The sequence below is a fragment of the Oncorhynchus gorbuscha genome, linkage group LG07 (assembly GCF_021184085.1).
Source record: "Oncorhynchus gorbuscha isolate QuinsamMale2020 ecotype Even-year linkage group LG07, OgorEven_v1.0, whole genome shotgun sequence".
NCBI lineage: Eukaryota > Metazoa > Chordata > Actinopteri > Salmoniformes > Salmonidae > Oncorhynchus > Oncorhynchus gorbuscha.
Window position 1 is genome coordinate 42,239,348 of NC_060179.1, and position 27,230 is coordinate 42,266,577.

Below are 27,230 nucleotides of genomic sequence, written 5' to 3' on the forward strand. Positions count from 1 at the left end.
AACTGGCATACTGTTATGTTCCGCTAATAACTTTTTTTATTTGCTTTTTTTGTCATCTGGTGGTCACAGTGAGACTGTGAAAACAGTTTGGACAACCCCTCCCTCTCAGTCCCTCTCTCTCTCCTGCTCTCGCTCTCTCTCTCTCTCGCTCGCTCTCTCCACTCATGTCACCTCTCCTGGCTATTACTGACACCAACCACCATGATACCTACCCTCTTTCATTTACTGTATCAAGAATCCTCACCCAACTGAGCACCGACCGACACCGGACATCCATGGATGCTACAAAGTACTTGAAATTTGGCCAGTCCTCCCTGGCAGAACCATTTATAGACGTCTATGTTTCATAAGTTTGGACAGAAAAGTATAGTACAACAGTACAGTACAGTAAAGTACAGTAGAGTATAATGTACTGTATTATACTGTACTGAACATATCTACTGTACTGTAAGGAACTCTACTCTGTGCTGTGTTGTGCTGTGCTGTACTGTACTGTGATGTCCAAACTTGTGAAACATAAGACGTCTATGATTATTTCAGATTTGGTCTAGTCCGGAACAACCAAATGTGGTCCTGTTTGGGAGCAGAGATCAATACAATAATAGCCAGTGTGTGGAATAACCAAATATGCAAAATAAGGATATTGCATATTTCTACCTTTGTACTTATTCAGGATACATCACCATAAAGATAATAATATTAATATCCATAATTATGCATTTCTGTATAGTACAGATCAGGGACCCATGATGTAATTCTGTTACCCGATGTAAAATCCACTTCGACTACTCTAGTACAATATCCAAACCATGTGTTTTTTTCAAACTCTAGGTGTCATGTCAAAGCTGACACCCCATTCTTTCTGCAGACATCTTTTCATGTTAAATCAATTTTACCCAAATTCTGTTACCAAACTTAGCATTTGCACAGTTATTCCAGTAAATGTGTTTTTGTGAAGATTTTTGTGTTCAATTGTTCAAAGTAGTTCTTGTGCATAGAGTTGGTTTGTTAAGCTTTTAAATGAGTGGTTTTTGTTTGGCAAACATTTTAAAGTGAACAATCGGATTCCTTTACAGTGGAACTGCCGAGAGGCAAAAGGCACCAGTAAAAATACTTCCCGACTGTGACGTTCAGAGTAAAATGACGTGTTAGTTGATACTGTATATCACTAAGACAGTCCTTCTGCATTTCAATACGATTACAGTACAGTAGTAAGATATTATAAATGAATACCTCTCTAAAACACAAGATGGCAGACTAGCGTGTACAATTGCCATTAGTAGGCAGATTGCAGCAGCAGCATCAGTGAAGTGACAAACCAGATTGTACCGCAGCATCAGCTGTCTCTCGTAAACCTATGTATTGAGTTTGAGTTTGGCAGTGTTCAGTAGGCCTACTTCCAAGAAACTAGAAGTGTTTTTTTCATATGTTCATCCTCATCATATACATGGCAGATAGTGGTCCAAATTCTGTGACAGGGAGTTGAGTTAGTTTAACAATTTGTTATATCTTTATTAGGCTATGTCTTTTTACATCTTATTATTTTTTGACACACACAAAGTACCCAATGTCACAAATGGTAGGCCTGCATGTAAGATAAATTGTAGGCAATGAATGTTTCCTTATATGGTATCATTATAGGGCATCATTTGAGGCCATGACCGTACCTGAATTTTCTTTGGAGAACTCGTCAAAATGACTCGCCATCCCCGAGAAATGTACTAAACTGTTCAGTATTGGTCTTGGGGGATTTGTGTAATATTTTCAAATTTACACACCCGACACGTTCAGAAGGAGGAGCGTCGGGAGGCGGGTGGGATTCTATTCGTATGTATAAAGTCGAGACGAGAAATTCATGGAAAGGGCTCTATGGATAGGCGTTAGTGTAACCATATCTTCTCGCCGAAAGCAACAAGTCTGTCTGGATGTGAATACATATTCTGGAAAAACCATTACTTTTTCAAACCGGGTAGAGTAATGAGAAGAAGAAACAATTGATATACGTTTTGCTATTGGTTTAGTTTGGCTGTTCTGTGTCGTTTCCTAGCGTGCTTATTTGTTCAGCTTACTCAAAATGAAAGAAAAAAAATAACAATGTATGACGCATACTGCTGATTAGACGAACGAAGACCATGCTCATCGATCATTTAGCGCTTGAATCGGTGGACTGACGAGCTCACCATCGTTTACCTGGTGTGGCGGAGGAGCACTTCGCTTCAAAACAGTCAAGTTTTCTTTCATCAAAAAATATATAGATATTTTCCCCTGACCCGATATTTTTTGGGGGACCAAAATACAACATGGCAGAACACGGGAGTCTGGAGTTTGGAAAGGCTGACTTTGTTCTTCTGGACAGCGTTTCTTTGGAGGAATTCATGGCTAACCTAAAGCTCAGGTAGGCAGTGGCGTCCACGGTCGTTCACCTTTGCAGTGTCAGTGAGACTATATATATATATATATTAGGCGCAGCTTTGCCTGCTGTAGTCTACTGTAAGGACCAGCGTGGTTCATAAAAATCATGTTACCTTGTATGCTTTTGTTAGCATTAAGCCTAAATAATGATACTTGTTTTATTTTCATTAGATTGGACCCGTGTGTTTAGGACTGAGACTGACTAATGTATGAGTGGTTTCCAAGCACCGGAGGTGCTTGAGTGCTTGCTGCTCATTTTGACAGGTCAGAGTTACAATGTTATTTAGAGGTTCGTTGTTGCAATGAACTGTTGCACTTGCAGTGCTACATTCTTACACCACACCTTACGAGAAAATGGTATGAGTTGTTTAGCTTGTTTTGTCAGACCGCCAGTACCACAGCCCTTAAGCTACTATTGAATGAGTGTGTAATTGGAATGGAATCAACGTTCCATTATGGCGTGTACATCGAACAGAGCAACTTTGTTTTGTCATAGATGTCCCAGTTATTCATTGTCATTTCACTGTGGGAACAAGGAACAGCCGTTTTATTTCTTGGCCTTTACTACAGGAATGTAGTATCATGTGAGAACTATTCCTCATGTTTTGTTTGCGTAAATTTTATTATTTTGACCATTCATCCACTGCAGGTCAGACAGAACAATGGGCATTGTTTCCTATTGGAACCTGTTCTGACAGGACACTGAGGGTCATTCCTCTGAGATGTTGTCTTTGTCAGACTGGTAATTCTATGAGCCATGCTGTGTGTGAATGGGGCTCCACCCAGAGAATCACAGTGAAAAGCATCATCTGAACAAACCGATCGCCCTAGGCTATTTTGCATCCTGAGTGGTTTCAGTGGGTTGATGTCAAGTATGGTATGTCGTTTGGGAAGGTGAATGTGGTAGAGATTTGAAGTCACTTACTTCCCTGGCCCTCTGTGCTTGTCCTCTGCTGCAGCTGCATGCATCTTTGCATGTGGTTTCTGACACCCCCATCTAATGTCAGGGTGGGGACGTGTGGATGGGAGGCATTTTTTAAATTTAATAGTAGGCCTATTCCTGTTTGACTTGAATATGAACAGATTTGATTCTAGTAGAATTCTCCCAAATGCTTTTCTGACAATACAGTTAAATGATTCTGAACAGTTGTAGGGTCGTTCCACCTCCAAAAATGCAAGAAAGAGGATTTTGACACCCACCATCTCAGATTGTTCTGAAATCGTTTTTTGTTGTTGTTAGAAACAGATACGATTAGCATTACTTCAACATTATTTTGTTGAAATGTAATTTGATCTCTAAGAAACTAATTGCACCCAAATTGGCTCATTAATTTATGGGATTCATATAATATTCAATAAATATAGTAACTAACATTTGATTTGGACTATACTTTTTTCTAACTATGACTTAGAATCCAAAGAAATGGACAAAATCCCACACCAATCCCACCCCAACAAAAAGTATATAGTGTCAGTTTGTCTGTGTCTGACAAGTAGTATGGAGCTGAGGGTCGGAGTATTGTTTCTTCATCCAGTGTAATTTATTCTTTGATTTATTTTTCTCCTGTTCAGAGAAATTAGTCATTGAAGTTGTTAGGTTTATGTCCCATCCAACATCCAGATATTGCCAGTTTTTTTGTCCCCCCTCCCTCAATGTAAAGGAATAAACAGTCTATGGACAACTCAATGGTGTTACTTATAGATTGTTATATATATATATTTTTTTTTTTGGGGGGGGGGTTCTCGTCAGACACAGACCTGATGCTATATCCATGTGCGGCTTTTTACCATTTCTTTCAATTCCTCATATCTTACTCATTGTTCGGAAAAAGTTTGGGGCAAATCGGTTGTTAGATTCTATAATGATTGCATATTATATGTATGAATCCTACAAATTAAAATGGCCAATTTGGGTGCAATCAGTTATTATATGAATTAGTTCATTTCTCAGAGGTCAAATTATAATTCAGCAAAATAATGTTGCCGGAGTGCTTATCTGTTTCTAACAACAACAAAAAAACTATTTAAAAAAAAATCTGAGATGGTAGGTGAGGCTTCACGACCCTGTAGTAGGTAGGTAGTTGAGAACGACAGTTTGTTGTCCAGATCACGCCAATTCTAGCGCTCTGGGAGGAGGACACAATTGACATGGCTTGCTGAAATGACCCTGTAGTCGGTTTTCCTGAGCACCTCTTGCCTACTACATCTGAGAGAAAGAGGTGAAGCGAGAGGTTTATATTTTTGTATGTAGGTCAATGAGAGCGTGTTGAATTTGGTCAACATTCATTTTCTACGTTAGGCTTATTTGCTAAAAAATAAGTTTCATAGTGGTCAGGTTGTTACGAATGCTCTGATATAAGTGGACACGTGGCATTTTGTCAACTTAAAAAAACCCAGACTTTATATCAGAGTTTTGCCTTTTGTCATAGAGGTAGATTGAGGACTCATGTATATAACCCATTTTCACATGGACATTGCCATTGAGGGCCTCCACCATTTTTAAAAGTAGTCAACTGGGTGGGGATTCCTATGATTTGGGAGCAGTCAGCCAATGAATATGAACATGTACTGCTTTATAATCCTCAATGGTGCTGCCCATGCTGTCACAGACACTTTAATAGTACAGATACAAAGATGAGTCCAGACGGGGAGATGACAGGTTTGAAGGGGGAGAGCCTGAGGTACTGAGGTGCCGATTAACAGCTCCGTAGGCAAGGATCACGTCCTGTATCTATCTCTATGGCCTGTTCTTTACACAAATCTGCCCTCTCATTGGCTAGAGTGATCCCACCTGATCTCGCCTCCTTCCGCCTGCCTTCCATCTTTGAGGACATTGTTCGAGCGGTCACTCGAATATCTTGTTAATATAATAGAACAACTTTGACTACATAAAAGTGCAACTCACACTTATTGCTGACAACCTTGAGCTGTTTGATATATAGGAGTAATAGCATTGGGCGGAATTTTAGCTTACAGGGCCATGTTTTAGACTTTTAGGCTTATGGAAAGTATTTATAATGTTATGGTAATGGCAGAGAACCAGACTTCAGGATCTATAGTTTCCTGAATATCAGGAATATAGCTTACCAACAGATCTTATTTTCTAGGTGGCCTCTCCAATATTTGTATTTGCACAAATAACTTGACATCCTGCAATGGGTCTCATGTCATAACCAAGAAAATGTTAAACAAATCAAAATATATTTTATATTCTTCCAAGTAGCCACCCTTTGCCTTGACAGCTTTGCACACTCTTGGCATTCTCTCAACCAGCTTCACCTGGAATGTTTTTCCAACAGTCTTGATGGATTTCCCACACTTTTCCTTCACTCTGCAGTCAAACTCATCCCAAACCATCTCAATTGGGTTGAAGTCGGGTGATTGTGGAGGCCGGGTCATCTGTTGCAGCACTCCATCACTCTCCTTGGTCAAATAGCCCTTACACAGCCTGGAGGTGTGTTGGGCTATTGTCCTGTTGAAAAACAAATGATAGTCCCACAAAGCGCAAACCAGATGGGATGGTGTATCGCTGCAGAATGCTGTGGTAGCCATGCTGGTTAAGTGTGCCATGAATTCTAAATAAATCACAGACAAATCAGTGTCACCAGCAAAGCACCATTTAACATTTTTTTATTTTACCTTTATTTTACTAGGCAAGTCAGTTAAGAACAAATTCTTATTTTCAATGACGGCCTAGGAACAGTGGGTTAACTGCCAGTTCAGGGGCAGAACGACAGATTTGTACCTTGTCAGCTCGGGATTCAAACTTGCAACCTTTCGGTTACTAGTCCAACGCTCTAACCACTAGGCTACCCTGCCACCCATCACACCTCATCCTCCATGCTTCACGGTGGGAACTACACATACAGAGATCATCCGTTCACCTACTCTAACAAAGTGGTTGGAACCAAAAATCTCTAATTTGGACTCATCAAACCAAAGGACAGATTTAAACCGGTCTAATGTCCATTGCTCGTGTTTTTCTTGGTCCACTCAAGTCTCTTCTTATTGGTGTCCTTTTTAGTAGTGGTTTCTTTGCAGCAATTCAACCATGAAGGCCTGATTCACGCAGTCTCCTCTGAACAGTTGATGTTGAGATGTCTGTAGCTCTAATGAACTTAACCTCTGCAGCAATGGTAACTCTGGGTCTTCCTTTCCTGTGGCGGTCCTCTTGAGAGCCAGTTTCATCAACGCTTTTTGGTTCCACATTGACTGACCTTTATGTCTTTTAAGTAATGATGGGCTGTCATTTCTCTTTGCTTATTTGTGCTGTTCTTGCCATAATATGGACTTAGCCCTATTTTGTAAAAAAGCCATCTTCTGTATACCACCCCTACCTTGTCACAACACAACTGATTGGCTCAAATGCATTAGGAAGGAAGGACATTTCACAAATGAACTTTTAAAAAGGCACGCATGTTAATTGAAATGCATTCCAGGTGACCTACACCATGAAGCTAGTTGAGAGAATGCAAAGTGTGCCAAGCTGTTATCAAGGCAAAGGTTGGCTGCTTTGAAGAATCTCAAATAGAAAATATATTTTGATTTAAGACTTTTTTTGGTTACTACATAGTTCCATATGTGTTATTTATAGTTTTGATGTCTTCACTATTATTCTACAATGTAACAAATAAAGAAAATACATTAAATGAGTAGGGGTGTTTAAACTTTTTACTGGTACTGTATATACTGAACAAAAATATAAATGCAACATGCAACAATTTCAACGATTTTACTGTTCATATAAGGAAATCAGTCAAATGAAATAAATGCTGTAGGCCCTAATCTATGGATTTCCTCGACTCACCTATACCCCCTCACATCGACTCGGTACCGGTACCCCTTGTAAACTCAGCAAAAAAAGAAACGTCCTCACTGTCAACTGTGTTTATACATGTGTAAATATTTGTATGAACATAACAAGATTCAACTACTGAGACAAACTGAACAAGTTCCGCAGACATGTGACTAACAGAAATGTAATAATGTGTCTCTGAACAAAGGTGGGGTCAAAAAGTAACAGTCAGTATCTGGTGTGGCCACCAGCTGCATTAAGTACTGCAGTGCATCTCCTCCTCATGGACTGCACCAGATTTGCCAGTTCTTGTTGTGAGATGTTGCCCCACTCTTCAACCAAGATACCTGCAAGTTCCCAGAATTTTTTGGGGGAATCGTCCTTGCCCTCACCCGCTGATCCAACAGGTCCCAGACGTGCTCAATGGGATTGAGATCTGGGCTCTTTGCTGGCCGTGGCAGAACACTGACATTGCAGGAAATCACGCACAGAACGAGCAGTATGGCTGTTGACATTGCCATGCTGGAGGGTCATTTCAGGATGAGCCTGCAGGATGGGTACCACATGAGGGAGGAGGATGTCTTCTGTAACGCACAGCATTGAGATTGCCTGCAATGACAACAAGCTCAATCCGGGGATGCTGTGACACACTGCCCCAGACCATGACGGACCCTTCACCTCCAAATCGATCCCACTCCAGAGTACAGGGCTCGGTGTAACGCTCATTCCTTCAACGATAAATGCGAATCAGACCATCACCCCTGGTGAGACAAAACTGTGACTTAGCAGTGAAGAGCACTTTTTGCCAGTCCTGTCTGGTCCAGCAACGGTGGGTTTGTGCTAGAGATCGACCGATTATGATTTTTCAACGCCGATACCAATTTATTGGAGGACCAAAAAAGCCGATGCCGATGACAATTACAACAATACTGAATGAACACTTATTTTAACTTAATATAATACATCATAAATCAATTTAGCCTCAAGTAAATAATGAAACATGTTCAATTTGGTTTAAATAATGCAAAAACAAAGTGTTGGAGAAGAAAGTAAAAGTGCAATATGTGCTATGTAAGAAAGCTAATGTTTCAGTTCCTTGCTCAGAACATGAGAACATATGAAAGCTGGTGGTTCCTTTTAACATGAGTCTTCAATATTCCCAGGTAAGAAGTTTTAGGTTGTAGTTATTATAGGAATATTTCCCTCTATACCATTTGTATTTCATTAACCTTTGACTATTGGATGTTCTTATAGGCACTAGTATTGCAAGTGTAACAGTATAGCTTCCGTCCCTCTCCTCTCTCTTCCCTGGGCTCGAACCAGCAACACAACGACAACAGCCACCACCGAAGCAGCGTTACTCATGCAGAGCAAGGGGGACAACTACTAGAAGGCTCAAAGCGAGTGATGTTTGAAACACTATTAGCGCGCGCTAACTAGCTAGCCATTTCACTTCGGTTACACCAGCCTCAACTCTGGAGTTGATAGGCTTGAAGTCATAAACAGCGCAATGCACGCACAATGAAGAGCTGCTGGCAAAATGCATGAAAGTGCTGTTTGAATGAATGTTTATGCGCCTGCTTCTGCCTACCACCACTCAGTCAGATACTTAGATACTTGTATGCTCAGTCAGATTATATGCAACGCAGGACACGCTAGATAATATCTAGTAATATCATCAACCATGCGTAGTTAACTAGTGATTATGATTGTTTTTTATAAGATAAGTTTAATGCTAGCTGGCAACCAGGCCTAGCCAATCATAATGAGTTTTTCTCCTCAAACAGGCTGTATTGCAGACAGAAATACTCCTCCGTTTCATTAGCTGTCCGGCTGGCTGATCGCAGAGGATCCTGCAGGTGAAGAAGCCAGATGTGGAGGTCCTGGACTGGTTACATAGGGTCTGCAGTTGTGAGGCCGGTTGAAAGTACTGCCAAATTCTCTAAAATGATGTTGGAGGCGGTTTATGGTATAGAAATTAACATTAAATTCTCTGGCGACATCACTGGTAGCTAGCATACCAATTGCATGCTCCCTCAACTTGAGACATCTGTGGCATTTTGGTTTGTGACACAACTAAACATTTCAGAGTGGCCTTTTATTGTCCCCAGCACAAGGTGCACCTGTGTAATGATCATGCTGTTTAATCAGCTTCTTGATATGCCACACCTTTCAGGTGGCTGGACTATATTGGCAAATGAGAAATGCTCACTAACCTGGATGTAAACACATTTGTACACAACATTTGAGCGAAATAAGCTTTTTCTGGAAAATATCTGGGATCTTTTATTTAATTTCATGAAACATAAGACCAACTCTTTACATGTTGCATTAATATTTTTGTTCAGTATATACTGTATGGCTGCAAATATCTTAATAATGCACTAAATCACAGATGTGGTACATCATTGCTCCCATGTTATTACACATCATTAAATACATTGAGGGAAAAAATACAGACTGTAGCCTACAACGAGGAAAATATAACTCAATTGAATCAATCAAATGTATTTATAAAGCCCCTTTTTATATCAGTAGATGTGACAGTGTTATACAGAAACCCAGCCTAAAATCCCAAACAGCAAGCATTGCAGATGTAGAAGCACAGTGACTAGGAAAAACTCCCTAGGAAGAAACCTTAGAGTGGAACCAGGCTCGAGGGGTGGCCGATCCTCTTCTGGCTGTGCCAGGTGGAGATTATAAGAGTACATGGCCATTAAGGCCAGATTGTTTTTCAAGATGTTCATAGGTGACCAGCAGGGTTGTAGATTGTCCTAGGAGTAAATGACAATTGGCTTTTTGAGAGGGCAGATGCTGTAGAGAGAGTGTGGAAACAGCAGGTCCGGTATAATGTAGCACTTCTGGTGAACAGGTCAGGGTTCAATAGCCGCAGGCAGAACAGTTTAAACTGGAGCAGCAGCACAACCAGGTGGACTGGCGACAGCGAGGAGTCATCAGGCCAGGTAGTCCTGAGGCATGGTCTTAGGGCTCAGGTCCTCCAGGTAGGGGAGGGAGAGAGAATTAGAGGGAGCATACTTCAATTCAGACAGGACAACAGATAAGACAGGAGAATATAACAGACTGACCCTAGCCCACCGGCACAGGGGCACTATTGCAGAATAGATACTGGAGGCTGAGACCGGGGTAGGTCAGGGGACACTGTAGCCCCATCCCTTGTACTGGGTCAACCAGGCAGGATATAACCCCACCCACTCTGCCAAAGTACAGCCACCACGACACTAGAGGGATATCTTCAGACCACCAAGTTATTACCCTGAGACCAGGCTGAGTATAGCCCACGAACATCTCCCCCACCGCAGAAGCACGAGGGGGTGCAAAACCAGACAGGAAGATCACGTCTGACTCAAGTGACGCACCCCTCCTAGGTACGACATGGAAGAGCACTAGTAAGCCCCTGTAATCTGGTCAGAGGCAGAGAATCCCAGTGGAGCCGGCCAGGCAGAGACCGCAAGGGCAGTTCTTTGCTCCAGTGCCTTGCCATTCACCTTCGCACCCCTGGGCCAGACTACACTCAATCATAGGATCTACTGAAGAGATGAGTCTTCAGTAAAGACTTAAAGGTCGACCGAGTCTGCTTCTTTCACGTGGATAGACAGACCATTCCATGACAATTGAGTTCTATAGGAGAAAGCCCTGCCTCCAGCTGTTTTCTTAGAAAATCTAGGCACAATAAGGAGGCCTGCGTCTTGTGACCATAGCGTACTTCTAGATATGTACGGCAGGACCAAATCGAAGTGATAGGTAGGAGCAAGCCCATGTAATGCTTTGTAAGTTCGAAGTAATACCTTGAAATGAGCCCTAGCCTTAACAGGAAGTCAGTGTAGAAAGGCAAGCACTGGAGTAATATGATCAAATTGTTTGGTTCTAGTCAAGATTCTAGCAGCCGTGTTTAGCTCTAAGTTTATTTAGTGCTTTATCTGGGTAGCCGGAGAATAGGGCATTGCACTAATCTAGAAGTGACAAAAACAGGGACTTCTGCATAATTTTGGGACAAAACTTTTACAAAGATGGGGGGGGGAAGCTGTCTTTGAAATATTCTTCATATGTTCGTCAAAAGAGATCATTGTCAAGAGTAACGCCGAAGTCCTTCCTGTTTTATTTTAGACTGTACATCCATCAAGATTAATTGTCAGATCCAACAGCAGATCTCTTTGTTTCTTGGGACCTAGAACTAAGCATCTCTGTTTTGTCAGAGTTTAAAAGTAAATGATTTGCCGCCGTCCACTTCCGTATGTCTGAAACAGAGGCTTCCAGGGTAAACAATTTTAGGGCTTCAACATCTTTCATCGAAATGTACAGCTGTGTGTCGTCCGCATAGCAGTGAAAGTTGATGTTTTCCAAATGACATCACTGAGGTAGAATATATAGTGAAAACAATATGGGTCCGAAAACGGAATCCTGATTTGTCAGAGGACAAACCATCCACGGAGACAAACAGATATCTTTCAGACAGATAAGATCTAAACCAGGCAAGAACTTGTCCGTGTAGACCAGTTAGGGTTTCCAATCTCTCCAAAAGAATGTGGTGATCGATAGTGCTCCTTGACCTTAGTGCTGCTTTTGACACTAAGGTCTAAAACCAGACTGAAGCGTTTAGTATACGTTAGTTGTCTTCAGGAAGGCAGTGAGTTGCTGCGCAACCGCTTTTACATATTTTTTTTTCGATGAATGGGAGAATCTATATAGGCCGATAAGTTTTTAAAAACATTTTCCTGGTCAAGGTTTGGCTTTTTCAAGAGTCTTTATTTCTGCCACTTTTAGTGAGTTTGGTACACATCCGGTGGATAGGGAGACATTTATTATGTTCATCATATGAGGGCCAAGCACAGGAAGTAGCTCTTTCAGTAGTTTAATTGGAATAGGGTCCAGTATGCAGCTTGACGGTTTAGAGGCCACTACTGTTTTCATGATTGTGTCAAGAGATACAGGTTTAAAAAACTTGAGTGTCTCCATTGATCCTAGGTCCTGACAGACTCCGGACAACTGAACTTTGGAGAAATGCGCAGATTCAAAGAGGAGTCTGTAATTTGCTTTCTAACGAATGAACATGGAATTGATTTCAATATTTTTTTAAATATAGGCTCAGCCTATACTATAGGCTATTTATATTTTAATGCAGTCATCTCTGTTTTCATTTGAAGCATCTTTTATCCTTCGCTTGTTTGTAACAATTGCAAATACATTGGCAACTATGTACATTGCATTTGAATGGTATTCAGACCCCTTCACTTTTCCACATTTTGTTATGTTACAGCCTCATTCTAAATTGAATTCATTATTGTCCTTATCAGTCTACACACAATAGTCCATAAAGACAAAGCAAAGACATATTTTTGTTGAAATCTCTGCAAATGTACACTGCTTAAAAAAATTAAGGGAACACTAAAATAACACATCCTAGATCTGAATGAATGAAATATTATTATTAAATACTTTTTTCTTTACATAGTTGAATGTGCTGACAACAAAATCACACATTATCAATGGAAATCAAATGTATCAACCCATGGAGGTCTGGATTTGGAGTCACACTCAAAATTAAAGTGGAAAACCATACTACAGGCTGATCCAACTTAAAACAAGTCAAAGTGAGGCTCAGTAGTGTGTGTGGCCTCCACGTGCCTGTATGACCTCCCTATAACGCCTGGGCATGCACCTGATGAGGTGGCGGATGGTCTCCTGAGGGATCTCCTCCCAGACCTGGACGAAAGCATCCGCCAACTCCTGGACAGTCTGTGGTGCAACGTGGCGTTGGTGGATGGAGCGAGACATGATGTCCCAGATGTGCTCAATTGGATTCAGGTCTGGGGAACGGGCGGGCCAGTCCATAGCATCCACTCCAGCACTCCAGCTACATGAGGTCGAGCATTGTCTTGCATTAGGAGGAACCCTGGGCCAACCGCACCAGCATATGGTCTCACAAGGGGTCTGAAGATCTCATCTCGGTACCTCATGGCAGGCTACCTCTGGCGAGCAAATGGAGGGCTGTGCGGCCCCCCCAAAGAAATGCCACCCCACACCATGACTGACCCACCGCCAAACCGGTCATGCTGGAGGATGTTGCAGGCAGCATAATGTTCTCCACGGCGTCTCCAGACTCCGTCACGTCAGTCACATGCTCAGTGTGAACCTGCTTTCATCTGTGAAGAGCACAGGGCGCCAGTAGCGAATTTGCCAATCTTGGTGTTCTCTGGCAAATGCCAAATGTCCTACACAGTGTTTGACTGTATGCACAACCCCCACCTGTGGACGTTAGGCCCTCATACCACCCTCATGGAGTCTGTTTCTGACCGTTTGAGCAGACACTGGTGGAGGGCCTGCTGGAGGGCTCTGGCAGTGCTCCTCCTTGCACAAAGGCGGAGGTAGCGGTCCTGCTGCTGGGTTGTTGCCTTCCTACGGCCTCCTCCACGTCTCCTGTCTCCTGGTAGCGCCTCCATGCTCTGGACACTACGCTGACAGACACAGGAAACCTTCTTGCCACAGCTCGTATTGATGTGCCATTCTGGATGAGCTGCACTACCTGAGCCACTTGTGTGGGTTGTAGACTCCGTCTCATGCTAGCACTAGAGTGAAAGCACCGCAAGCATTCAAAAGTGACCAAAACATCAGCCAGGAAGCAAAGGAACTGAGAAGTGGTCTTTGGTCACCACCTGCAGAACCACTCCTTTATTGGGGGGTGTCTTGCTAATTACCTATAATTTCCACCTGTTGTCTATTCCATTTGCACAACAGCATGTGAAATTTATTGTCAATCAGTGTTGCTTCCTAAGTGGACAGTTTGATTTCACAGAAGTGTGATTGACTTGGAGTTACATTGTGTTGTTTAAGTGTTCCCTTTATTTTTTTTGAGCAGTGTATATAAAAAAATATTCAGACCCTTTGCTGTGAGACTCGAAATTGAGCTCTGGTGCATCCTGTTTCCATTGATCATCCTTGAGATGTTTCTATAACTTGATTGGAGTCCACCTGTGGTAAATTCAATTGACTGGACATAATTTGGAAAGACACACACCTGTGTGTATATATAAGGTCCCCCAATCAACAGTGCATGTCAGAGCAAAATACAGGAATTGGGAATTGTCCCAATTGTCTGTAGAGCTCAGAGACAGGATTGTGTTGAGGCACAGATCTGGGGAAGGGTACTGTTAATATAATTTAATTATGACAATGTGCTTTCATCAATTGAAAGCCCTTAATCTATTTTATGAGAATTTGTAAGATTTCTTGTTTGCATAAAATAGACACAGACCAGTCTTTAAATAATAGGTAATATAATTTATTATCGGAGCGCGCTACCACTCAAGCACATGCATCAGTTTAAATACAGATCATGACGTCATTTCACTGCCTTAACCGAACCCCCTCCTCTCGACAGGACAAAGTAAGGTGAAAAGTTCATTCTAACTTACTTACACACTCCCAGATAACTTTTGACCCCTCAACATTATCGATCACCACTGAACTGACAGGTTTAATTAACAGAAACTCTAGGAATGCACTCACTGCCTTATCTAACAACCCCAGAGCTACGTTTCAGGTTGGGTCAACCATAGGCTAACGACCTTATGTGTTTACACAGTCCACAACTCCTTTGTTTCTGTCCAGTTGGAATGGTGTTCATTAATATTTTATTACTCTTTGTCCTGTCACACAATTTCTTCTTATGAACTCATATTGTCTATTATACATACAGAGTATAAGTTTACCTAGATACAATTATATTTAAAATGGGGATATTGTTTATTCATTTATCCATAATAAATTCAACAGGTACCAGAACATTTATGCAGCTTTTAAGGTCCCCAAGAACATAGTGGCCCCGATCATTCTTAAATGGAAGAGGTTTGGAACCACCAAGACAGAGCTGGCCAAACTGAGCAATCAGGGGAGAAAGGCCTTTTTCAGGGAGGTGACCAGGAACCCGATGGTCAGTCTGAAAGAGCTGCAGAGTTCCACTGTGGATGGGAGAACCTTTGAGGAGGACAAGCATCTCTGCAGCACTCCACCAATCAGGCCTTTATGGTTGAGTGGCCAGATGGAAGACAGTAATCAGTAAAAGGCACATGACAGCCCACTTGGAGTTTGCCAAAAGGCACCTAAAGGATTCTCAGACCATGGAAAAATGAGATTATTTGGTCTGATGAAACCAAGATTGGACACTTTGGCCCGAATGCCAAGCGTCATGTCTGGAGGAAACCTGGCCAATACCATCCCTATGGTGGTCGTAGGTTTGGGGATGTTTTTCAGTGGAAGGGACTGGGAGACTAGTCCAGATCGAGGGAAAGATGAACAGAGCAAAGTACAGAGATATCCTTGATGAAAACCTGCTCCAGAGCGCTCAGGACCTCAGACTGGGGAGAAGGTTCACCTTCCAACAGGACAACGACCCCAAGCACACAGCCAAGACAACACAGGAGTGGTTTCGGACAAGTCTCTGAATTTCCTTGAGTGGCCCAGCTGGAGCCCGGACTTGAACCCGCTTGACCATCTCTGGAGAGATCTGAAAATAGCTGTGCAGCAACGCTCCCCATCCAACCTGACAGAGCTTGAGAGGATCGCAGAGAAGAATGGGAGAAACTCCCCAAATGCAAGTGTGCCACACTTGTAGCTTCATACCCAAGAAGACTTGCCAATGGTGCTTCAACAAAGTACCTAGTAAAGAGTGTGAATACTTATGTAAATGTGATATTTCTGTTAAAAAAATATATATATAATACATTTGCAAACATTTCTAATCCTTTTTTTGCTTTGTCATAAATGGGGTATTGTGTTTAGATTTGATGATGGGAAAACCAATGTTATCCATTTTAGAACAAGGCTGTAAAATAACATGTTGAAAAATGTTGAAAAATGTCTGAATACTTTCCGAGTACACAGTATCTGTAGTCAACTTCGTTGTGAAGTTATCGGCAGTGGTACGGATGTTTATTTGATTCAATGTTTATCGGAGATCTTCTTTATGTAGGTAAAAACAAAAACATGTCTAACGATGGAGGCAATGTTCTATGAGTGGTGCAACTTAATTAAGTAATGATGGTTGTGGGGAAACAGCCAGGATATTTAATTATGTCCCTTACGAAGGTTCTAATGATGAAACCTCGGCCCAGACTGCTTGTCCAGTTGACATTGACTTTGTTTGACTTGAAGTCGAGCAGTCTTGCCTCTGAGAGCACAGTGCCAAGGAACTTCCTAAATATATCCCCAGCAGATGCCCAATCTCTTTGTGGAAATGTTTTGTATGGAAACTGAAATTCCAGTAAAGGTCCTGGGAATTCTGCTTCAACGGACCAGTCAGCAGATAAGGGGCCGAATGTAAGCGAACCATGGCAGATTCTGGAACATCCTTATCTACACATCTCTGGTGGTGTAGCCCACTCAGTGTTCCCCCATATTCATTTAGCACTAAATTGTTGCCGTCCAGAACATAAAACGTTTTCAGTGTAACCTCAAATGACCTAAAAAAGATCAAATATGTAGGAAAAATAATGGAACTATATATTTTTAAATAAGAACTAACAATAACCAAAATAATAACTAGACAATTTAAAAAATGTGTTGATTTTGTTATAATGTTTGAGGAAATTAGCTTTAAAACTGCAACATTTTGTTTCTGAGGCTAAGCGGAGGTCCTCTAAAACATTTGGTCGGAAATGGCGCCATTGGCCACACCCACTACCACGCTATATGGAACTTTGGCAGTGTTGTTTTGTCTGTCGCTGGGTCTGCAGGAAAACGTTTTGGCAAACCGCTGCCATTAAATGTAATTGTTTTCCAAAACAACTAGGTGTTTTTTTTCCTTTTTTCTCCTTCCTATCAAGAGTCCCTGATACTGCAGATTAAATAGCTGATAACCACTCCACCATGTCAGCAGTTAAGACTGTTCTCTTCTCTCACTGACTCCCAAACTTACATCCTCGATCTAGAGACATTCCTTGGAAAGTGTACTTTTTTTTGCTTGAAAAACACTTAGAACTAGTGTAATGGTGACCCTGCCCATCAACCCTGTTCGGTCGGTTAGACTAGAATGTTTCTTTTGCCAGCCTTATCTGATGGTTTCCACCTAATCAAAACATGAAGATGGTGGTGACCCTTGTTGGGGACATCATGACTTAGTGACTGCAGTATTTTTCGTGTAGTATTCAAAGCTACTCTTATTCTATCTTTGTTCCAATTGGTTTGAACTTTGAACTCCTCTAAGAGGGGATTGGAACAGGAAGGAGCCAAGAATATGGAGCCTGGAGGAGGGCAAAGGAAGCAGGAATGCTGCCTCTTCGCATTGGCATTTCTCTTTAACTGGCTTCACATTTAAATGCTTCCTGCATCTCCTCTCTAAGTCTGAATATCAGCTGACAGGGCACAATGTCTTGAGATTTAAAGTCATACGGAAGTTATGATGACAAGATAAAAATAAGAATAATACTCAGATGACAAATAATACGATGAGGAATAGGCTCATATGATTTTCATCTAGGATAGACACACAACTGGTGCTCCGCTTCCTGCTCAGAGTGGGACTGCATCTGCATGAAAGCACCTCCCAATTCCTCAGGGAGAGTTGTTAGGCATCCCTGGCTAGGGAAGGCTTTCTCTGTGAAATTGTGTGTGTGTGTAAGACTGTCTGGCCTATAGAGCCCAAATGTTAGGTAATTGTAGAGTATGTTGCAGGGATTTTGTTGCTAAAGAAATACTTGGGTGGACCGAGCCTTGAAAGCATTTTTCGGGATGCCTTCAGTGTAACTTTAACCACGCCCCTTGTTGATCCATTAAAAAAACTGTATTGTTCTAAACACAATTTTTTTTAATTAACAAAATAAAAAAGGTTGTTTTGAGATATTCATACTTTTTTTTTATTTTTATAAATTCATGTGAAAATGTGTATTTCAGAATCAAGACACACTCCATACGTTTGAGCGAATGATAAGGTGTATAATGACACCAAGATCTGTTTGTATCATGTCCGGTTCACGGAAGGAAGAGGCGTGTGTGTGTGTGTATATATCTGAAAAGGGCCTGGCAACTTCTCCCGTTTCAGGCGTATAAACACTCATTTGTTGCCGTAACAGCAGATTGAATCGTCGACGAGATGAGAGACACCAAACATAGCAACCCGACTCCCTCCATGTGACTCCTTCCCTGCAGAGCAATCACTGGGATCAAAGTCTCCACGGTTTGGGTGCAGTGAGCAGAAGCAGACGGGATAGGTGAAAGGTTCTACTTCCTCTTTCCATGATACAGGATCGGTCTAATATACAACACCACACTATCTCTTCTAGCATAGAGGAGAGTTTATAGGAGTCCGAAAAGCAAATCTATTGTGGAATACATTGCCTTCGACCAAATCAACCAAATTTTACAACAGGTGTAGTAGACCTTACAGTGAAACGCTTACTTACAAGCCCGTAACCAACAATGCAGTTAAAAAAAATACAAATAAGAAATACAAGTAACAAGTAATTAAAGAACAGCAGTAAAATAACAATATTTAATTAGATTAGGTGTTTTTGATTACATTTTCAGGAGTCTTTTGGCTTGGGGGTAGACCATGCTCCATTGGAATTAATGCATTATGGTAGCACTTGGCCAAGGGTCTTTCTTGTGCCAGATCTTGCATATTTCTCTTTTCTTTGTTCTTCCCCCTTTGTTCTTCCCCTGATAAAAACAAACTCTAGGAGAACACGTTGTCCTGACAGACATTGCTGAACCCTGGAGCTAAAAAATAATAATAATTGGCGATAACACGCCACATAGCCTCCAGGAATGTTAGATCCTAAACCCTCATATTAAAGTTTTCTTCTCCCCTTAGTGGTAGTCACTATTTAAAGACGCAGAACTCGTCCCGTTTCTCTACTTCTCGCTTGCCCGGCTGAAAGTTCCTCTTGCCAAGAACAGCAAAGAAGGTGGATGGATGTTGATGAAAGCAGATGACTAGAAGGAGACTTCGACAATGTCACCCCACAAGATCATTTCAAATGTACAGGCAACTACCAAAATAAAGGAAACACCAACATAAAGTGTTTTTAATAGGGTGTTGGGTCACCATGAGCCAGAACAGATTCAATGCGCCTTGGCATAGATTCTACAAGTGTCTGGAACTCTTGGAGGGATGCGACACCATTCTTCCATGAGAAATTCCATCATTTTGTTGATGGTGGTGACAGTCTCAGGCAATGCTCCAGAATCTTCCTTAAGTTTTCAATTGGGTTGAGATCTGGTGATTTGAGATGGCTATGGCATATGGTTTACACAGTTGTCATGCTCATCCAACCATTCAGTGACCGCTTGTGCCCTTTGGATGGGGGCAATGTCATTCTATGGGGGCATATCCATTGGGAGCCAAAATAATGTCTTGCTTAGCATTTTTATACATGACCCTAAGCATGATGGGATGTTAATTGCTTAATTAACTCAGGATCGACACCTGTGTAGAAGCACCTGCTTTCAATATACTTTGCATCCCTCATTTGCCAAGTGTTTTGATTACTATAGGGTGGTAGCTGTATACTCTTACTGAGTCCGACACAATCCTCAACATTTTAGCAGCAAACTGTATTCATCAGCTTTTGAACTAGACTACTGCCAGACTCCACTCCATTCCTTTTTCAGCACAATTTGGTAGTATTTTAGACTCCTCCGTAGCCTAGCATACAGTACTCCCCCTCCCTATTTCCTTGACTTTTGCTTCCTCAGTACCTCAGTATTCCCTACAGAGTGTTGGACTAGTAACCGAAAGGTTGCAAGTTCAAATCCCCGAGCTGACAAGGTACAAATCTGTCGTTCTGCCCCTGAACAGGCAGTTGACCCACTGTTCCTAGGTCGTCATTGAAAATAAGAATTTGTTCTTAACTGACTTGCCTAGTTAAATAATGTTAAAATAAATAAAACATTATTTTCTAAAGCTGAAAAAGGTAGGACCAGCACATGGATAGCCTTTTCTCAAAAATGTCTCCTTCCTTTTCTCTCTCGCTCTACAGCATTGAAAAGGCCAGTCTTGCCACAAGAATTTCCATACAACCCCCTGTAATCTGAAACACATTACCGCCCTTACATAAACAGGGCTGTGCTTTTGGAGCCTTTCCCCTCCTAAAATAAGTCCCGCCAGGCTTCAGAGTCACAGACGTCTCATTTGTGGACTGTGTGCGTTGGCAGGCGGACGCTGGCCGTCCAGCGCCATGTTTGTGGTCCTTCTAATGCCTCCTCTCTCTTCCCCACTCTTTCGTTCCATTTTTTTCTCTCGTCATATCCCTCATACAGTTTATTGATTTTTCTCTCTCCATCTTTCTCTCTTTTTCCCTTGCAATTCCTCCCGGGCCGCCCCCCATTATGTTGTCCCCTTCTTGATATGTCTATAGTACAGTAGGATCATAATGTAACCCATCTTATGTAGAGAGTCTGTACTAGTCATTCAGTAGATCAGTCTGTCTGGCATATGCATTCTGCCCAGGGCAACGTGTCCAAGCTCTGGGAGGACCTTGATTAAATCTTGATAGTTGGAAGCCTAATCTGATTGAATCTAAGGTTGTTTGGCTCATGCTATAACAAGGTGAACCACATCCTCTGTTACATCAACTTTCTGCTGAAAGACCCCGGAAACTAATTTAGACACGATGACACATGTTGCATACATGTGGATAGTGATCAGAATGACACCTTTTGAATGACTGATTTAAGGTGCTTGGTAGGAATCCTGTGTGTCATGTCATGCAGGAATGCTTTAAGTGTGAGTCATTCTAATTCTGCTGTGTGTTTGTAGCGGCTGGGGCGGACAGAGGTCATGTCATTCTCCAGTTCTTCTTGTTCACCTTTTGGCTTTGTTCCCTGAGGCACTGTGAGGGATCTGGCTTTCACAGCCAGGTCTGAGATCAGTTCACAGCACTAGCATGACTCACTTCACACACCTCTGACTGGCCATCTAGCCACTCTTTATCATCATCTCTCTCGCTCCCCCTCTCTCTCTTTCACCCCCCCAGAAAATGTCCACTAATTATAATCCACACAATAATTTCCATTTCCTGTTGCTGCAGGATTATTTTCTTGTTGTGAGAAACTGGTCAAATTAAGATTCTGCATCTGTAACTTCTCCCTTTTCTCTTTGTCTCCCTCGCTCCTTTTCTGTCTGTTTTTGTGCTTTTCCCTGCCCTCTTTTTACCCGTGACAGAAATCCAAGTGCTTTCCTGAAATATCCTGCTGAGTAACGTCTGAGTCTATTTTGGGTGGCCTTGTCTTTCTCTCTCTCTCAGCGGCCTATTGTCATCCTCCTATGTGCTAGTTGCTGTGCCTTTACATTAGTGACTGGACAGGCCAACGTGTTAAAGTGCAAACGGGTTCCGCATTGGGCCGGCAGACAGGCCCAACAGCCAGCCAGACTCCCCTCCCCTCTCTGAAGTCTCTTTATTGAATTCTTGAAACTTAATCTGACTAAAATGAATATTTTCTTCTCTCGCTGAGCTCCCCTAGCTCAGGATTGGCCTAGGAAGTAGCTGTGATCTTCTCCGTCAGGGTATAGACAATAAAGGTCAGAGGCACAAAGAAACACTACTGTCAGCCACCCGATCTCCAGCCAAGCTGTTTACACCTGGCTCCCATTGCCTAAGTATTCAGAGGCGGGCCAATGAAAGTGGAGTGCATGGGAACACATGCTAGTCATGCTAGGCTAAAACTTATGCGCTAACATGAAACATAAATCTGCAGATGTGCTGTCATTAGAGCAGAGGGGAGGTAGAGCTCACCCAGTCAGCCCTGCTCCAGCTGTGCTCCAGTAGCTACGCTACAGTACAGAGGAGGAATCCAGATCCACTCCTACAGTATATGCTTATAAAGATTGATTTGTCTTTGGGCCAAGGGCTGGGAGTGTTAAGTGTTGAAGGCCTCTGGTCTTCCACAGCCAGGCAGACGGGCTGGAGTGGGAGCTAGGAGCTGCTGTTTAGCACTAAGCAGGGTTTACAAAGCAGTGGAAAATCTTCTAATGCAGTCCCCAGATGTTTGACGAGCTGAGGGAGAAGGAGGCCCGTAGTAGATGCATGTAGAAAGAGTGGGGGGGGGGGGGATTGATGCTAGGATTGCTTCATTCAGGTGTAATGGCCAGTAGGCCATCAAATAACATTTTGTGTCAGATATACAGTAGTATGTACTTTGACTTGAAATTGTCATTCAGATTATCAGTCTTGGATTTGTCAATTGATGCCTGTGACTAAATATTTGTTTTATATTTATGACTTGACCAGTAATGGGTGTTTTGAAGTGAATATCTCTTCAATTTAATCAAACACTTCCAGAACTATGACTTCTTATACAATTGCATTGGCTGAAATCACCCAAAATGGCCTCAAATAACCCTTAAACTACCAGTAGAAAAACTTTACTTATCCCTGAATCACCCGTTTCCATTTCTCTCATGAACTGCCCCATAAAAGTGTGAGAGAACCATAATCCATGAAAGGTCATACCCAGCATGCACTGGGCCAGATCAGCTGTAAATCAGTCTAAACCGAGAGAGCAGAATGCTGCTTGATGGTATAGTCACAGAGCGAGAGAAAAGTGAAACAGCCGGATATTATCCAAGTCTTAATTACTGGAAGTCCCCAACCATTTGAAGCACTGATAACAGCCAGCCACCACTTGTTGTTGGATCTCTAGACACAGTTTTTGACTAACACAGTGTCTGGCTGTGTCCAGAAACAACCCCTAGCCCTTTTACCCCTAGGCATCGTCTGTAGATAAACAAGTTATTGAATAGATCAGGGATGGGCAACTGGCAGCCTCCCTTTTGTAGGCCTGTGCATCAATTCCCTCTCCCCACTTGTTTTCTTTGGGAGGGGGATTGTGCATCAGAAGTTTTTCTCTTGTTATGTCAGTCACTGACAGTCATTAAATTTAGCTCCATGTCAGCTACAGCATTTTAAATTGGTAAGTATGGCTGTAACGGTAGACTGTAGCGGTAGACTTATTCCTACTGAACCGTTCAGTACGTGGATTGATGGCAGCATTCGCGCAAAACTGAAAAGCGCAAACCACTGCTTTTAATCATGGCAAGGCGACTGGCAACATAACCAAATACAGACAGTGTAGCTATTCCCTCCACAAGGAAATCAAACAAGCAAAGCGTCAGTATAGAGACGCTTTGTAGAGTCGCAATTCAACAGCTCGGACATGAGACGGATGTGGCAGGGTCTAACAGTCAATCATGGATTACAAAAAGAAAACCAGCCCCATCGCGGACTTTGACGTCTTTCTCCCAAACAAATTAAACAACTTCTTTGCTCGCTTTGAGGACAATACAGTGCCACTGACATGGCCTGCTACCAAAGCCTGTGGGCTCTTCTTCACCATGGCCAACGTGGGTAAAACCTTTCAACGTGTTAACCCTTACAAGGCTACCGGCTTAGACGGTATCCCTAGCTGCGCAGTCCAGCTGGTTGGTGTGTTTACGGACATATTCAATCAATCCATATCTCAGTCTGCTGTGCCCACATGCTTCAAGATGGCCAACATTGTTCCTGTTCCCAAGAAAGCTAAGGTAACTGAACCAAATGACTATCACCCCGTAGCACTCACTTCTGTCGTCATGAAGTGCTTTGAGATACGAGTCAAGGATCATATCACCTCCACCCTACCTAATACTTTAGACCCACCTCGGTTTGCATACCGCCCCAATAGGTCCACAGTCGACACAATCGCACTGCACACTGACCTATCCCATCTGGACAAGAGGGATACCTATGTAAGAAGGCTGTTCATTGACTACAGCTCAGCATTTAACACCATAGTACCTGCCAAACTTGTCATTAAGATCGAGACCCTGGGTCTCGACCCTGCCTTCTGCAACTGGGTCCTGGACTTTCTGACGGGCCGCCCACTGGTGGTAAGGGTCGGAAACAACATCTCCACCCCGCTGATCCTCAACACTGGGGCCCCACAAGGGTGCATTCTCAGCCCTCTCCTGTACTCCCTGCTCACCCATAACTGCGTGGCCATGCACGCCTCCAACTCAGTCATCAAGTTTGCAGACGACACTACAGTGGTAGGCTTGATTACCAACAACGACGAGACGGCCTACAGGGAGGAGGTGAGGGCCCTCGGAGTGTGGTGTCAGGAAAATAATCCCACACTCAACATCAACAAAACAAAGGAGATGATCGTGGACTTCAGGAAACAGCAGAGGGAGCATTCCCCCCCCCCATCCACATCGATGGGACAGTAGTGGAGAAGGTAAGTTAGTCAGCATATACATCACGGACAAACTGAAATTGTCCACCAAGGGCATTCAGAGACTTGTACCGAAGCCACTCCTGCGTTGTTTTGGTTGTGTGCTTAGGGTCGTTGTCCTGTTGGAAGGTGAACCTTCGCCCCCAGTCTGAGGTCCTGAGCACTATGGAGCAGATTTTCATCAAGGATCTCTCTGTACTTTGCTCAGTTCATCTTTCCCTGAGGAGTATTTCTGTTTGTACTAAAGCCCTTTTTGTGGCGGAAAAACTAATTCTGATTGGCTGCCAAGTGGGTGGGCCTTTGCCCTCCAAGGCACACCCATGGCTGCACCTAATGGAATGTATTTCAATTGACTGATTTACTTATATGAACTGTAACTCAGTAAAATCATAGCTATGACAAGCTAGAAGTTAGTATTCTAACGCGAGACTGCTTATGTTTGGTTGCTGTCTCTCCCTCCTTGCTCCCGTGTCACTCGCTCACGGTACACACACCTCAAGGCTCCTCCTCCGCCTCTCCCTCGTGCTGTATCAGCTCTGGTTAATAAAGTAGCTTATAAAATTACTTTTCTGCTGCTTCCCTCGCTCAGATCCGACCATGTCTAATACGGAACTGGTCGTCCTCGGGTCCATTTGGAACGGGTCTCCTATATTGAAAAATGTATTTATGCATATTTGTCCAGCTGGGAAAGCCCCGGGTCCATTTTGGAACGGGGACACTTTAAAAAAAACTTCTATTTAGACAAATAAACAAAAATGATCTAGAGTAACTGTTGGCATTTCATTTTCCCTCTGTACCTTAGCCGAACCGTGAACCCAAAACCCCAATACGTACTGGACCGTAGGTTTGTTGAACTGTTACACCCCATTGGTAAGTTAGTCTAGCGACAAGCTATCTAAATGTATAGTAATCATGGTCGAATTACTGACTGTCCCCCATTGATTTTTGTTAGTCACTCTCACTCCGATATCATAAAAACTCTAACATTTCTCTCCGCCCTAGAATTGCAGGAAATTAGCACAACACAATTTTGCTTAGGGCTGACTGACTGTGAGAATGGATGTGGGTATGACTATGGCTATGCAAAACCGTGAGCCACTGGGCCCCCCCCCTTTTTTTTGTGGACCCCACCCCCATCTGTGTGTGTGTGTGTGTGTGGCATTGGGATGGTTATACGGACAGGATGAACTGACAGTCACAGTGTAGTAGACATTAACTAACTAGTTCAGAAACCATGGCAGGTCTTGAGATTGATTGTTTGTGGTCTAGCTTGTGGTGTAGCCCTTCTCTGTTTGTACTGTATAAGGAGGCCCAGTCTCTATCATCTCTCTGACACGTAGGCAGTCACTTGAAATAGAGACAGCCAGTGTAAAAAGAAGAGAGCAGTAGAGGTCAAGTGAAAGCGACAGTCCCAAAGTTTTGGCCACACCTTACTCTCGAGTCCTGAATTCTCTTTCTCTCCCTTTCCGACCTCACATTCTCAATTCAAGAGCTTTATTGGCACGGGAAACATATGTAGTGAAGTAGATAATAAACCGTACAAATGTACAGTAAACATTCAACTCACAGAAGTTCCAAAATAATGAAGACATTTCAAATGTCATATCATGTGTGTATATATAGTGTCTCTCTCGCCCTCTGCTCTCTCTCTCTCTCTCCCTCTCTGCTCTCTCTCTCTGGTCTCAGCCCCACTCACCCCCCCCCCCCTCTCTTTCTTTCTGCTCCGGGCCCATTTGTGAGGGGAAGTGTATCTGACTGGCACGGCCAACAGCCTTGATCTCTCTCCAGCAGGACCCCTCCTTAGTGCTGCCGGGAAACGGAAGGAAAGGGAGGAGAAGGAGGGATTACCATAGAAACCTCCCACCCACCTCCAATTATTCTAAAGACCATAGCCCGGAACCCAAAGGCCCACAACGTTTCCCAACCTCCCAGAAACATCCACACAATGTTTAGCCTCCACTCCAACTCCAGTCTGTTTTATCTTTTTAAGTTATCTCTCTGTTACTGAAATTCCCCAGAATGAGAACACACACTCCCACAGATGTCTCATCATAATACACACACAATTGATTCTGTTTTTGAACTGATGCCCTCTGATACCAACTATAGATTATGATGGAATAGGATGTTACTCATAATGTCCATTTATAAAAGCCAGATATTGGGAAAACACTAGGTCACTGCTGGGATTTTACCAGACACTGTCTGTATTGTTGAAACTGGGTGGGACATTGTATTCCCATGAATAATCATTTCGTTTAGTTGTACCGCACACAGATGAGGATATTTCCTTGCCTATCATTTTTTTTCTTTTTCTGTTCCATATTGGGTGTGGATGGAAACCAAACCACAATGACACAATTACACTCCCTTGTGAGGTTCTCGATAACACTGAAATTCGGACTAAAGTATTTTCCCCACGTCCCATCTGAAAGCTGGGCCTACAGTAACCTATATTATGTAGATTCACCTTCAATTATTATGCTGTCAATTTAGTTGATTTCCCTCCAACTGAGATCAAAGATAGATCACTCCCAACTGGTAGTTCATTGTATACATTCCCCCAGAAGCCATTGGACATGTGCACTTTAAGTGGGCAGCTCTGTTTGTTGGCACAGGGTATGTAGGGAGAAGGCGGCCTATCTGTGCTTCTTAGACAAAGACCCCCAATTGACGTCTGAACAATGGAGCAGGCAGTGCACACAGCAGCATTCCGCCCTGGAGGATGGCACAATAGCTCTTTCTCCAGTGCCAGTTCAAAGCCAGGCCAAATTGGTTTTGCAGCAAAGGAGTGTAAAGA

The 27,230-nt window shown here is 42.8% G+C and overlaps 1 protein-coding gene across 1 annotated transcript in view; it reads left to right on the forward strand.

The window, feature by feature from the left end:
- Window positions 1-1,837: 1,837 nt before the first annotated feature.
- The window catches only part of LOC124039879 (unconventional myosin-Id), a 183,225-nt gene continuing 157,832 nt past the window's right edge, over window positions 1,838-27,230 (forward strand). The window contains exon 1 of the mRNA XM_046356386.1: window positions 1,838-2,395. Coding sequence (XP_046212342.1) covers window positions 2,301-2,395 — 95 coding nt within the window. The 5' untranslated portion in view covers window positions 1,838-2,300. The remainder of the gene's footprint in view (window positions 2,396-27,230) is intronic.